The 14856-nt window shown below is 30.2% G+C and overlaps 1 protein-coding gene across 10 annotated transcripts in view; it reads left to right on the top strand.

The window, feature by feature from the left end:
* The window catches only part of LOC111709624 (neuronal acetylcholine receptor subunit alpha-7), a 60828-nt gene extending 55363 nt beyond the window's left edge, over positions 1-5465 (top strand). For 9 of the 10 annotated variants that reach the window (XM_023483371.1, XM_023483374.1, XM_023483367.1 and 6 more), the window contains 2 exons: positions 3096-3163; positions 4641-5465. In XM_023483371.1, the coding sequence (XP_023339139.1) occupies positions 3096-3163; positions 4641-4839 (267 nt within the window). In that variant the 3' untranslated portion in view covers positions 4840-5465. The remainder of the gene's footprint in view (positions 1-3095; positions 3164-4640) is intronic. The other variant, XM_023483376.1, reaches the window with a different exon arrangement.
* Positions 5466-14856: the final 9391 nt, after the last annotated feature.

The following is a 14856-nucleotide window of genomic DNA, read 5'->3' as shown; positions in this document are numbered from 1 at the left end:
AATTTGTATGGGCGCTAAGTTATTCGGTATGAGACGTCTTTAAGAATTTTCTCCTTATAGACGCAACAGATAGAAGTAAGATTAGTAGCGATCAAAAGCGCTTTTTTATCGCATTAAACCTATACCCCCTTTCATTTTTCGCGAACACTCCCTTTAAACAGATAGGAAAGTATCTGTCTTTACAGTTAAACAGATAGGACATATTGATAATTGATTTTAGGAGTCTTAGAATGCATTTTAGGAGTCTTACAATTAATATTAGGAGTCTTTGAAATCATTTTAGGAGTCTTTGAATTCATTTTTTGCGAACACTTCCTTTTATGTGCGCACTGCACATCTCTTATATATGTTTCCTTCTTTCATTTCACCTTGTTATATATTTTATATAAAGAAATTATAGTCTTTGCCCCAAAATAAATTTTTAATTCCAATATCTTTGCAACCTGATTCTGTAAGCCTTTGATTTTTCAAACTTAGGTTTTTTATCTTTCAGAGTGTATTACAGTTTAAAAATTTAAGATCTTCGTAATTGAGTAGCAAAGATATCTGGATTAGAAAATCAGAGTTTTGGGCAAAGACTCATTTCCTTCACTGTTGTACATAATAATGCTTCTTTTCTAACCAATATTAAGACTGAAGAGTGCTGTAGACGTAATTTCAAGTGATCCTTCATTTTTAGAGTGGCATGTCCGATTAACCCTTAAATATTTTGTGTGATCAAGTATAATGGAGCTATCCTTGTTTTTTGTTCAACCTTTGGTTTCTTTATAAAACCTAATTGCGGATTTATAGAGCATGAGACAATGAAGGAAGTTGTCAAAATACCTTTTCTAGATAGGGAATTTTGTTATTCAGATTATAGTCACCTTTGTAAATTGAACACGCCATTTTGCAACTGAAGGGTCTCTTGAAATTTCACGTCTACAGTTCCTTTAAAAAACACCCTCTTTATTCAACCATATGGAATACATGACAATGACAATCTGCTTCCCCTTTTATTAACATTATTTAAATATCCTCATGCTTTTGTATTTTTAAACTAACTATAATAAGCATTAGAGTTGGTTGGGTACAATTGGAGAACCTGGATATACCTTCTAGATGTTAGGTACTTTCCCAAAGGATTTTCCTCAAGTGGCAACTTCCCAAGTGGCAACTTCCCAAATGTGTAATTTCCCAAGCAGCAACTTTCCAACGCTCGGCCCCCAGCTCGTTCTAGCCGTGGCACTCAACCCCTAGCTCGTCCTAGCTGCACCGCTCGGCCCCCATAGCAGCCTGCAGCGCCTCAGAGGGCCTGACCTAACCTTTGGGAAGTTTCCGTTGGGAAATTGCACATTTGGGAAGTTGACACTTGGCAAATTGTCTCTTGGGAAGTCGCCCTTGGGAAAATGCCTTTAGGAAAGTACCTAACACCACCTTCTATTATACTCTATATAAACCATATACCATTTTTCTACTAATATTTTTGCCCAGTGCAGTGCAGTGCATTGGTTCTATGCTTGCGATCCTCCAAAAAGCTTCAACATTCTTCTGTAAATAAATGCCCCAACTTTTTATTTCAGGCTGCCAGGCTGCATGGATAAAATAAAATGACAAAAAAATCTTTTATGAAAATATTTTTCTATTTCCGTACATTTGCTTTATCTTTTATCTGAGGAGAAATGCATTAGAATATACATTATTCAAATTGTTTGCCACGAGCTAACAATGTATTTCTATTGGTCCATTATTAAATGGGTTCTTTATTCATACTTATGTGTTATTGGCCTCATTTATTTATCTAGGCATCCAGTGCGCTTCGTGCCCATCTTCCATTTTAACTTAAAATTGTTGCTATTTTCTTGATTTTTTCTCGTGGATTTAGAAAAATCGAATTTTCTTAATTCTTATAATCAAAACCTTCCCTTGGGTCATGTGAGGTTACGCAAAAAAATTGTGACCAATCGGTTCAGCCGTTTTGAAGTTTATCGGTTACAAACAAACAGACAAGCAAAGTTTGTATATAGATGCATTCAAAGTAATTCTTAAAAAATTTAAATTTTATACAGTGAAAGTCAAAAAACCTGTGGAATAGGAAGACGTATTTAAGAAATACTTAGTGTATTTGATGTTGTTACAACGTAAATAGTTCTATTAGTAACTGAACAATTGCTGTGTCTCATGTTCATTGAAATATTTAAAGTCATGACTCCAGTCTAAAAGTCGTCTTCCTTTTCCAGATTTGTATGTTCGTACTGACCATTATTTCTTACAGATGTCTAATTTTTAATTTGTTGCCACTATAAAGATTCCCAACCTCTACTTCTATCAACTACATAATTTAAATTAGACTTTTTAGCAAAAATGTGTAGATATAAAATAATCCTTCAGAACAGTTTTTTTTTCTTTTTTTATTTAAACAGTTTTCTTCAGAAGTATTTCTGCCTTGTCAATCAAAAGTTTGAAATTTTCTAGTTTTCATCCATTTTGAAATCTTTTTGGTGCCATCTTATATCTAGTTCAGATTTCCTTGACAGCTTTGCTAACCTTGTAAATATTATGACTTGACTTCAACAGAACTCATTAATATTTTTCATCTCAAGTAAATTATTTGTTTGTTTGTTCAAGGTTTAGATATACGAATATTCTTGACATTTCTTTGATTTTTTTTCAGTATTAGAATTTGTTTGCGTTTTTTGTCCTCACTGTGACAACCTGAGAAGGTTTTATGGGATTGGGGAGTTTGTTTGAATGAGTCTGAATAGTTTTGAAGCTTATCATGTAGTTGGCAAATTTAAACAGAATTTTTTTTGCAATACTTGGGATGCAATTTCAGTTTGTAATATTTTATATCGAAAAAAAGTTGAAAAGGCTTAAATCTCAATTTTCCAACCAAATACCCCCATTCCCTTTCTGTTATTATCCGGAAATATTTGTTGCAGGACACATTTTAAATACAAGAATATTTATTTTTACTGGCACAGTAATCATGATTCTCAACCCTTTTAAAATAGTTTTAATCGATACGACTTATTTTTATTTGATTGTGTAAATAGTTTGAGTTATCGAAGATGATTATTTTTGCTTGACTTAGAATATTAATAAAAACACAATTCAGGGTTTCTGGTAACCTGCCTCCTCAGCAGGAGGAAGTACCCTCAACCTTTCCCCCTGGTGCTCACAGGTACTTTTATACTTTTATACTTTCCCCCTGGTGCTCACAGGTACTTTTATACTTTTATACTTTCCCCCTGGTGCTCACAGGTACTTTTATACTTTTATACTTTCCCCCCCCTGGTGCTCACAGGTACTTTTATACTTTTATACTTTCCCCCTGGTGCTCATAGGTACTTTTATACTTTTATACTTTCCCCCTTGTGCTCATAGGTACTTTTATACTTTCCCACTGGTGCTCACAGGTACTTTTATACTTTTATACTTTCCCCTGGTGCTCAAAGGTACTTGTATACTTTTATATTTTCCCCCTGGTGCTCACAGGTACTTTTATACTTTCCCCTTGGTGCTCACAGGTACTTTTATACTTTTATACTTTCCCCCTGGTGCTCACAGGTACTTTTATACTTTTATACTTTCCCACTGGTGCTCACAGGTACTTTTATACTTTTATACTTTCCCCTGGTGCTCAAAGGTACTTGTATACTTTTATATTTTCCCCCTGGTGCTCACAGGTACTTTTATACTTTCCCCTTGGTGCTCACAGGTACTTTTATACTTTTATACTTTCCCCCTTGTGCTGTAGGTACTTTTATACTTTTATACTTTCCCACTGGTGCTCACAGGTACTTTTATACTTTTATACTTTTCCCTGGTGCTCAAAGGTACTTGTATACTTTTATATTTTCCCCCTGGTGCTCACAGGTACTTTTATACTTTCCCCCTGGTGCTCACAGGTACTTTTATACCTATATACTTTCCCCATTGTGCTCAAAGGTACGTTTATACTTTTATACTTTCCCCTGGTGCTCAAAGGTACTTGTATACTTTTATATTTTCCCCCTGGTGCTCACAGGTACTTGTATACTCATAGAGAATAGAATATATAGAGAGGAATTAAAAGAATCTCTCGGTATGAATTTTTTCAGTCCCTTTCAGCCTGAAAGGGAGTTCAAAGTGTACAAATCATGTAAATGTTCTTATGTGAAGTACACCTGCAGTATGGAAACAGTACAACAAAATGGCCGTTTTACACTTTTTTCCATTAAATTCCTCTCTATATATTCTATTCTCTAAGTGTATACTGTTATACTTTTAAACTAGGACTGAAAGCAAAAGGGACCCTCCATGCAAAGATGGCAATGCCCGCTTCACAATGGTACCATTAAAAGCTTTTTCTAATCAAGTATGAATTTATGTGAATATATATAATTTTATAAGCTGATTGTTTTAAATCAGAATTAAACGCTTATATAGCTAGAAAAACTCAAATGTATTCAACATTATTGATTAGATTAAGGTTTTAAGGGTACCATTGTGAATCGAACATTGCCATCTTTGCATGGAGGGTTACTTTATTTACACTAAAAGTCCCCCCTATTATTCCCACTTTGCAACTAGAACTCGCAAGAACCTAGATGCTTAAATTAAAAAAGGAATTTTTGAAAACTCAGTAAACGTTAGAGAATATAAATAAACTAATCTAGGGAGTTGAGCCTGATTCTGAAGGAGATAAAGATCATAACTGATAAGATCAGGGATGATGAAGAAGCTGCAGCAATAGAGAACGACTGGAAGTTTGCCGCAATGGTTTTGGATCGATTGTGTTTGATCGTCTTCACATTGTTCACAATAGTTGCCACAGTGGCCGTACTCGCTGCAGCGCCACATGTTATTGTTACATAAACTGATCAAGGACAACAGAGTGGGGAAAGTGCTAAAATAACATTGAAAGGAATCTATAATGGTGCCAACACATTTTATATCTAGTCTTAATTTTAGAATAGATTAGATGATGGGCTCTCTACAAATAAGATATTGTAAAAGATTTATTAAAGCTGTTTTTAATGATTCCGACATGTTATATCTTCTATACATATATAGTTTAAGTATAGATGATAGAGAATGAATGATTAAATGAAATGTAAGTTTTCTTCTACATATTGATTCGTGAAGTTGGCTCAAATTATTATAACAAAAGGGTTAAAGAAAGACATAACTCTCATTCAATTATGTAAATACTTTAAACAAAAGTAACCCTCAAAAACTTTTTAAAACCTTAGTGTTCAATTCTTAATTTTGTCCCATGAGGACATTATAGAACTTCTATTCATTCGACGAGTCTCGAGTTTGTTGAACTTAAAATGTTTTTAATTCAATATTTCAATAATCCAGCTGAAAACATTTATTTGATATTTTCACTGCATCTTTAAGCGTGTGTACATATCAAAACTATGCTGGAAGTAATTGCCATAAATCTAGGCGTACTAAAGCCATTCACAAGCAGAAATACCCCCCCCCCCCTCCCTCTCAATATTAAAAATATAATAAACATTATTAAAAGTTAAAAGTAGTGTCGTCTGCTAGACCTATTAATACTATAAACTGTGATCGCCCATATAATGTTGGTTGTTAAATACTAAATACTAGATAAAACTCCTAACACACAATACAAACCACAACCAGAAGATCGGTAACATTTTCCATTCTTAACATCTACTAGATATATGCTGTAGATCTATTAGAAATATGTTGTAGATCTATTAGATATATGCTGTAGATCTACATGATAAAAGCTATTGATCTACTAGACATGATGCTGTAGATCTACTAAATATATGCTTTAGATCTACTAGATATATGCTGTAGATCTACTAGGTATACGCTGTGTAGATCTTCAATATGTATGCTATAGATCTACTGATATGCTGTAGATCTACCAGATATTTGCTGTAGATATACTAGATATATGCTGTAGATCTAGTATATATAGATATATGCTGTAGATCTATAAGATATATGCGGTAGATCTACTAGATTAACTTGATGTGTGCTATATATATCTACTAGATCTATACTAGATTCTAGATGCTATATGCTACATAGATCTATTAGATCTTCTAGATATACTAGATCTGCAAGACCTCATAGATCTTCTAGATATATGCTATATATCTATTTATACTATTTAACTAAACTGCATACACAACAGAAGGCTCCAAAGAAACTTTGAACAGTTTCACAGATTAGAGAAACTGTGCTTTTTTATTGCTAATCTTGAATGCATTCAGTATAGAATTTGCTGTTATTATAGTGAGAAAATTGATGGAAAACTTGCTAAAAAATAAAAGTGGCGAACTTTTAACTATTTTGCTCAAAATCTTAAAATATTTGGTATCTTTTTGTTGGATAAATGATAAAGTTTAGCGGATCTTGATTGTTCAAACCGGTTTTAATTAATCTCCTTAAACCAAACCGGTTCTGATAAATCATAAATCAAACCAAACCAATTTTCTCGACTAGGGCCGGTGTTTCTGTTCCCGACTTTAAAAGCATAACATTTTTGGATGTTAGGAATATTTTAAAAATAAGTTATCATACAATAAACACTGGCCTCGAAGCAAAGGAAAAAATTTACATTAGCTGTATTTTAAATTACAATATTGAGTTAACATTTTCTATTTCTTTTTAAACTGGCTCTGAAATATGGTAAATTAATTAATTATGTATATTTGATGCTGTTGTTCTTATTTCATTGGCTCTACTCCTTTTTCAATATAAGCTTAAGCACCCTGTAAAAAGAGCATAAAATTGTATTCTATTAAAAACGCAAAGTATAATAAATGAATATCTAAACAAATATTTCTACATAAAATGAAAATTAAGAATTAAACTGAGGATAATTTTGTTAAAAATTGATTTTCTAATTTGTATTAAAAAAATCTCTTTGTAGAATAATTTCTCATAAAAAAAAACGATTTTCTAAGTAGTGAGATTGAAAAAAATATGATTTATTATTCAGATGTTTAAAATATTTAGTGTGATTATTAATAAATAAAGACAATCCTCAAGCAGTTGTTTGGTTTCACGAATATAGAAGGTTAACAAGTAGTTGTTTGGTTCCAAGAATTTAGAAGGTTAACAAGTAGTTGTTTGGTTTCGAGAATATAGAAGGTTTAACAAGTATTTGTTTGGTTTCGAGAATATAGAAGGTTAATAAGGAGTTGTTTGGTTCCAAGAGTATAGAAGGTAACAAGAAGTGGTTTGGTTCCAAGAGTATAGAAGGTTAACAAGAAGTTGTTTGGTTTCGAGAATATAGAGGGGTAATAAGGAGTTGTTTGGTTCCAAGAGTACAGAAGGTTAACGAATAGTTGTTTGGTTTCCGGAATATAGAAGGTTAACAAGTAGTTATTTGGTTTCGAGAATATAGAAGGTTAAAAAGTAGTTGTTTGGTTTCGAGAATATAGAAGTTAAAAAGTAGTTGTTTGGTTCCAAGAATATAGAAAGTAAACAAGTAGTTGTTTAGTTCCCAGAATATAAGAAGTTCAGAAGTAGTATGTTTGGTTCCCAGAATATAGAAGAATAACAAGTACTATGTTTGGTTCCCAGAATATAAAAAGTTAACAAGTACTATGTTTGATAGTTTATTTTTGATTTGATGGTTTCTCTATGATTTGATAGTTTCTCTTTGGGTTGACAGTTTCTCTGTGGTTTGATAGTTTATCTTTGATTTGACAGTTTCTCTATGGTTTCATAGTTTCTCTTTGGGTTGAAAGTTTCTCTATGGTTTGATAGTTTATCTTTGATTTGACAGTTTCTCTATGGTTTGATATTTTATTTATGATTTAACAGTTTCTCTATGGTTTGATAGTTTCTCTTTGGGTTGACAGTTTCTCTATGGTTTGATAGTTTCTCTTTGATTTGACAGTTTCTCTCTATGGTTTGATAGTTTCTCTTTGGATTGACAGTTTCTCTTTGGTTTGATAGTTTCTCTTTGATTTGACAGTTTCTCTATGGTTTGATAGTTTATCTTTGATTTGACAGTTGCTCGATGGTTTGATAGTTTATCTTTGATTTGATAGTTTCTTTATGGTTTGATAGTTTATCTTTGATTTGACAGTTTCTCTATGGTTTGATAGTTTATCTTTGATTTGACAGTTTTTCTATGGTTTGATAGTTTATCTTTGATTTGATAGTTTCTCTTTGGTTTAATAGTATCTCTATGGTTTGATAGGTCGATCTTTATTTTTCCACAACTTTGCCATTGCTATTGGTTAAACCTGAAGCGGGTGTAAACTGTAACTGCTGTCGAAATTCAAAATGTTCAAAACCTTATGCATGCATTATTCATTTGTTTCCTTTATGTGGAAATTCAAGGCAAATCAATAAATCCATAAAAATTATCTTGAAAAATATATTTTTTGAGGTTTAAAAGGTGACTTTTCTCTATATAAAAAGTGCAAATGATGGTTTATCTATTTGTATGGAATATTATAAATTTTCCGACAAATTCCCCGGATTTTAGAAATAGAATTTTGGCAATATTGAAATTCTGAAACTAATAAAGTTTGTGGATGGGGGGGGGGGGGGGGCAGGATACTGTTTTTATCAGAGACATATTAAAGCTTTATTTTGCAACATATTACACACCATGGGGCCATTTTTTAAATAAATTAAAAATTAGCCTTAGTGATTCAAAGGTTGCAAGCTCTTGTGCAAAATTCGATGAGAATATTGCCAATTACTTCAAAATAAAGCTTTAATTAAATGCATATGGCTACACAAAAAAGTAGTGAGGTAAAATGAAAGGCAAAAGCGTTGCGATGTTTAAAATATTACGTATTAAATAATTGCAGACCCTTCTCTCACTACTGTATGCTATTCCATTAGCGCCTGATCCAATAGAAATAGTTTGGCGGTAAGATCTATCTTTCTATCTATCTCATTATCCAATTAGAGTTATAAATCCTTCAATCGGCGCTATCAGTAAATGGAAATATTTACTTCTTCTGAAACTATGATGCTCTAATCCAGTGTTAAATTATATCCTCATGTATGTAAATCAGGGGGCGGAAACGTCATGTGTTTGTGTCTGTACCATTAGAGTGTGCGTGTGTGATAAGGGACCAAAAGTTGTACTGTCGGTGTACTTATACAGTACAGAAGAATCTCGGTATTTGTTTATTGTTAATTGTTTACTTAAAAATAAGTTTAATATACATGTAATATATTTTTTTTTATATTTGAGTCAACACTTAAAGCAAAATGTAACTTAATGCAAAGAATATAATTTGATTAAAGTTTACAATAAACTACTCGAGTCGTTATTCAAGCTTAGATATAATTGATGACATTGTTCTGCTCTTTCCTAGACTGTAGTCATGTGTGTGTGTCCGGGCCAAAAGAGTGTGCGTTTTTTGATAAGGAACCTGTCTGCAAAGCAGTGCGACTGGCTTTCTCATGCCGGACCAGCGCCATTTCCTTTCCCTTTATTCGTGTTCCCTGATGTAAACAATGCCTGTGTAACGTGTATACTGTACACAAGAAAAAGCAATGTAAACCTAATGAAGGAGTAAGTATTCTCCACAATATTAATGATCCTGCTCTAATGGTTATTATGCAATATTGCCGGATTTTCCCATATACTTTCTTTACAGCACATTATAGACGACTAAAAATTTTAGTTTTTAACAGAAATAAAACTAATTGTATATTCGTGTATTTTGTTATAAGACACACCCCAACTTTGAAATGCAAAAGAAGAAAATTGTTAAGCTTCACCGCCATATTTTGCAACAAAAAACTTTTAATCTCAAGAAACTGAAATATTAAATCTAATAGAACTAATTGAACGTTCAAGTTCCCTTCAAAGTGTTTACAATGCTGAGCTCTGATTTTTAATATATTTGATATAATTTCTTTAATATATATGGTTTAATCCCTTTAATGTATCTGGTTTAATCCCTTCAATATATCTGGTTTAATCCCTTTAATATATATGGTTTAATCCCTTTAATATATCTGGTTTAATTACTTTAATATATCTGGTTTAATTCCCCTAATATATCTGGTTTAATCCCTTTAATATATATGGTTTAATCCCTTTAATATATCTGGTTTAATTTCTTTAATATATCTGGTTTAATTCCTTTAATATATCTGGTTTAATCCCCATAATATATCTGGTTTAATCCCTTTAATATATTTGGTTTAATTCCTTTAATATATCTGGTTTAATTCCTTTAATATATCTGGTTTAATCCCCATAATATATCTGGTTTAATTCCTTTAATATATCTGGTTTAATTCCTTTAATATATCTGGTTTAATTCCTTTAATATATCTGGTTTAATCCCTTTAATATATCTAGTTTAATTCCTTTAATATATCTGGTTTAATCTCTTTAATATATCTGGTTCAATCCTATTAATATATCAGATATGGTTGATATATCAGATATGGTTGAGTATCTGCGAATAATGAGGCTGGCCCTAATCTGCCCAATGTAATAACGGTAGATTAATTATATAACAATATATATTGTAAATGTATTTCTTCTATTGTATATATTGCTTTTGTTGAATAGAAAGATCAGAGCATTTATTTTAGCTTTTACACATGATAAATGTAACAATCAATCGAAAAATCGACACCCATGATAACATTATTCGATTATTTGGTCCGGAGGTATCAAACCGAAAGAATATGGGTTTACATTGTTTAATTTCTGTGTCTCATGTTCAATGCGCTATTAAAAGTCATTACTTGAGTTTAAGAGTCGACTTCCTATTCCAGAGTTTTCTGGATATCACTGTATTAAAATCCACATAATCTAAACACAAGTGTGATAAAATATGGCTACAAGTATAATTATTAATTAAAGATAAAAGAATAATATGGATACAAGTATAATATGGATACAGGTATAATATGTATACTATAGTATAATTTGGATACAGGTATAATATGGATACTATAGAATAATTTGGATACAGGTATAATATGGACACTATAGTATAATTTGGATACAAGTATAATATGGATATAGGTATAATATGGATACAAGTATAATATGGATACAGGTATAATATGGACACTATAGTATAATTTGGATACAAGTATAATATGGATATAGGTATAATATGGATACAAGTATAATATGGATACAAGTATAATTTGGATATAGGTTTAATCCGGAGACAAGTATAATTTGGATACAGGTATAATCTGGATGCAAGTTAAGTATGGATACTAGTATAATTTGGATACAGGTATAATATGGATACTATAGTATAATTTGGATACAGGTATAATTTGGATACTATAGTATTATTTAGATGCAAGTATAATTTGGATACAGGTATAATTTGGATACTATAATATAATTTGGATACAGGTATAATTTGGATACCGGTGTAATTTGAATACAGGTATAATATTGATACTATAGTATAATTTGGATACCGGTATAATTTGGATACAGGTATAATATGGATACTATAGTATAATTTGGATACAGGTATAATTTGGATACAGGTATAATATGGATGCAAGTTAAGTATGGATACATGTAAATGTAAAAATTTGTAAACAAGTATAATATGGATACAAGTATAATTTGTATATACGTATGTGTAGTGGATATGTATGCAAGAATAATATGGATACAAGTATAATTTGTATATACGTATGTGTAGTGGATATGTATGCAAGAATAATATGGATATAAGTATAATTTGTATATACGTATGTGTAAGGGATATGTATGCAAGAATAATATGGATACAAGTATAATTTGTATATACGTATGTGTACTGTGTAGTGAATATGTATACCAGAATAATATGGATACAAGTATAATTTGTATATACGTATGTGTAGTGGATTATACCAGAATAATATGGATACAAGTATAATTTGTGTATACGTATGTGTAGTGGATATGTATGCAAGAATAATATGGATACAAGTAGGGATGTTAACGTTTTCATTTTTCAGAAAAACGATCATTTCGTTATGAAAACGACGACGAAAAATCGAAAACGAAACGATCGTTTTTAAAAACGATCTTTTTTAAAAAGTTCGTTTTTTAAAAATGGTCTTTTTTAAAACGATCGTTTTTCAAAACGCTCGTTTTTAAAAACGATCGTTTTTCAAAATGATCGTTTTTATAAAATTCGTCGTTTCGTTAACGATCGTTAAAGACGACCCTTCGTTAACGATCGTTAACGAAGAGAGGAAACCGACCTGAAGGGCATTTGTACTTATCATTGAGTAGTTTTTAAGAAAACATCAAGGAGTTTAACTCCCCCACAACTGTTAAACTTCATGTAAGACGACATTCAATAAAGTTGCATGTAATTTTTTTTCAAACGATCGTTTTTTTAAAAACAATCGTATAAAAAACGGTCGCAAATCGTTTTAATAAAAACGATCGTTTACAAAAACGATCGCTATTCGTTTTCTAAAAGTTCCAAACGAGTGGGTCGTTTTAAAAAACGATCTTTTTTTTCCGAAAACGAAACGATCGTTTTTGAAAACGAAACAAAAAACGATCGTTTAACGATCGTTTTCAAAAACGATCGTTAAACCCTAGATACAAGTATAATTTGTATATACGTATGTGTAGTGGATCATACCAGAATAATATGTGAAAATGCCACAAGAATAATATGTCAGAGAACTGAGGTTTGTATCAATATTAATATACAGGGTTACTCACAAAAGATGAGACTGCAAATACGATCTGAAACTTATTAAGGATAAATAAATTGTTTTAAAAATATAATGATTGGACAAAGAGTCAAACAATTGTTTACAGTTGCAAAGAATCATGAATATAAGGAAACAGACAGTATTTATTTTGTACAGTCGTCATTGAAGATTCATTCTTCGTGGTTAATCCTGTATAACAGGCAGATACAGTATCTTTAATAGACTCCTAGCAGATAAATGTTGGAAATATTCTGAATATTCGTGGAATAAATGTCTTTACGATATATTCTTTTCTTTTTATGGATATTTCTGTAAAAATGTACGTTTTTTTAATTCCGACTTTTAATGTCATTTGTATAATAACTTAACACACTTGTTTTACATATTTTTAATTTTTTTTAATCATTTTAATTTATTCATTTATTTTATTTCGTGAACGTACACAATTTTGAAAACTCCTCCTAGTTGACATCCACTGCCATGAAATCTTAATCTTGATATTAATTTGTTCATGTATATACAAAATAGGATAGGAGAGGAAACTGCTCCTTGTTTCACACCGTTGTAAACTTTAAAAAGTCTAGATACACTATTGTTCCATTGTACCTGGTATGTTTGTCCTCTGTATATATATAATAATGTTCTCAGAACAGCTGGGAATGGGAATTAATGGGAAGAATATTTCTAGTTATTATTGCTATTTTAACATTCACACTTTTATTAAATTAAATTCACAATTGTTGAGAATAATTGAATATTTTTAGCTGTTATTACTAATTTTACATTTACAATAATCAAGAATAATTGAATATTTCTAGCTATTTTTGCTATTATTACATTCATAATTATTAAGAATAAGAATATTTTTAACTATTATTGCTATTATTACATTCACAATTATTAAGAATAAGAATATTTCTAACTATTATTCCTATTATTATATTCACAATTATTAAGAATAAGAACATTTCTAGCTATTATTACTATTATTACATTCGCAATTATTAAGAATAAGAACATTTCTAGCTATTATTGCTATTATTACATTCACAATTATTAAGAATAATAGCATCTCTAGCTATTATTGCTATTATTACATTCACAATTATAAAGAATAAGAACATTTTAAACTATTATTGCTATTATTGCATTCACAATTATTAAAAATAAGAACATTTCTAGCTATTATTGCTATTATTACATTCATAATTATTAAGAATAAGAACGTTTATAATCATTATTGCTATTAATACATTCACAATTATTAAGAAAAAGAATAGTTCTAGCTATTATTCCTATTATTACATTCATAATTATTAAGAATATGAACGTTTCTAACTATTATTGCTATTATTACATTCACAATTATTAAAAATAAGAATATTTCTAGCTATTATTCCTATTATTACATTCATAATTATTAAGAATATGAACGTTTCTAACTATTATTGCTATTAATACATTCACAATTATTAACATGAAGAATATTTCTAACTATTATTTCTATTATTACATTCACAATTATTAACATGAAGAATATTTCTAACTATTATTGCTATTATTACATTCACAATTATTCAGAATAAGATTTTTTCTAGCTATTATTGCTATTATTACATTCACAATTATTAACATGAAGAACATTTCTAGCTATTATTACTATTATTACATTCACAATTATTAACATGAAGAACATTTCTAGCTATTATTGCTTTAATTACATTCACATTTATTAGCAAGAAGACTAATTCTAGCTTTTATTGCTATTTTAACAATCACAATTATTGAGAAGAAAAATATTTCTAGATTTAATAAATTTAACAACATTTAAAACCAATTTTTTAAAAGAATTATTTTTTCAAACTGCAAAGATTGCAAGAGAAAAAACAATGAAAATATTTTTTCTCTGAACCTCGAATGTTTCATGGTTTTACTCTTGAACGGTTCTCAGGAATAATCTCAACTAAATCAGAACTTGAAGAGAGTGCTCTTAAAAGAATCATTATAAATATTTTGTAGGATTTATTTAATGCATTTAAAAAATTATGAACGAAAATGTCAGAAAGCTTTCTTTGAAAGCCCGAAACAAATTGTAATCATTTACAAAACAAATACGGTGGTAGGCGATTATATCAATATAAATAAGAAAACTTTTTTATTCAGTTTTAACCGTTAAAATGCTGATTTCTAATTACAAGTTTAAAAGTT

The sequence above is a fragment of the Eurytemora carolleeae genome, unplaced genomic scaffold, assembly GCF_000591075.1.
Source record: "Eurytemora carolleeae unplaced genomic scaffold, Eaff_2.0 scaffold976, whole genome shotgun sequence".
NCBI lineage: Eukaryota > Metazoa > Arthropoda > Copepoda > Calanoida > Temoridae > Eurytemora > Eurytemora carolleeae.
The sequence above is the reverse complement of the archived record's forward strand: the minus strand, read 5'-3'. Positions and strand labels throughout refer to the sequence as shown.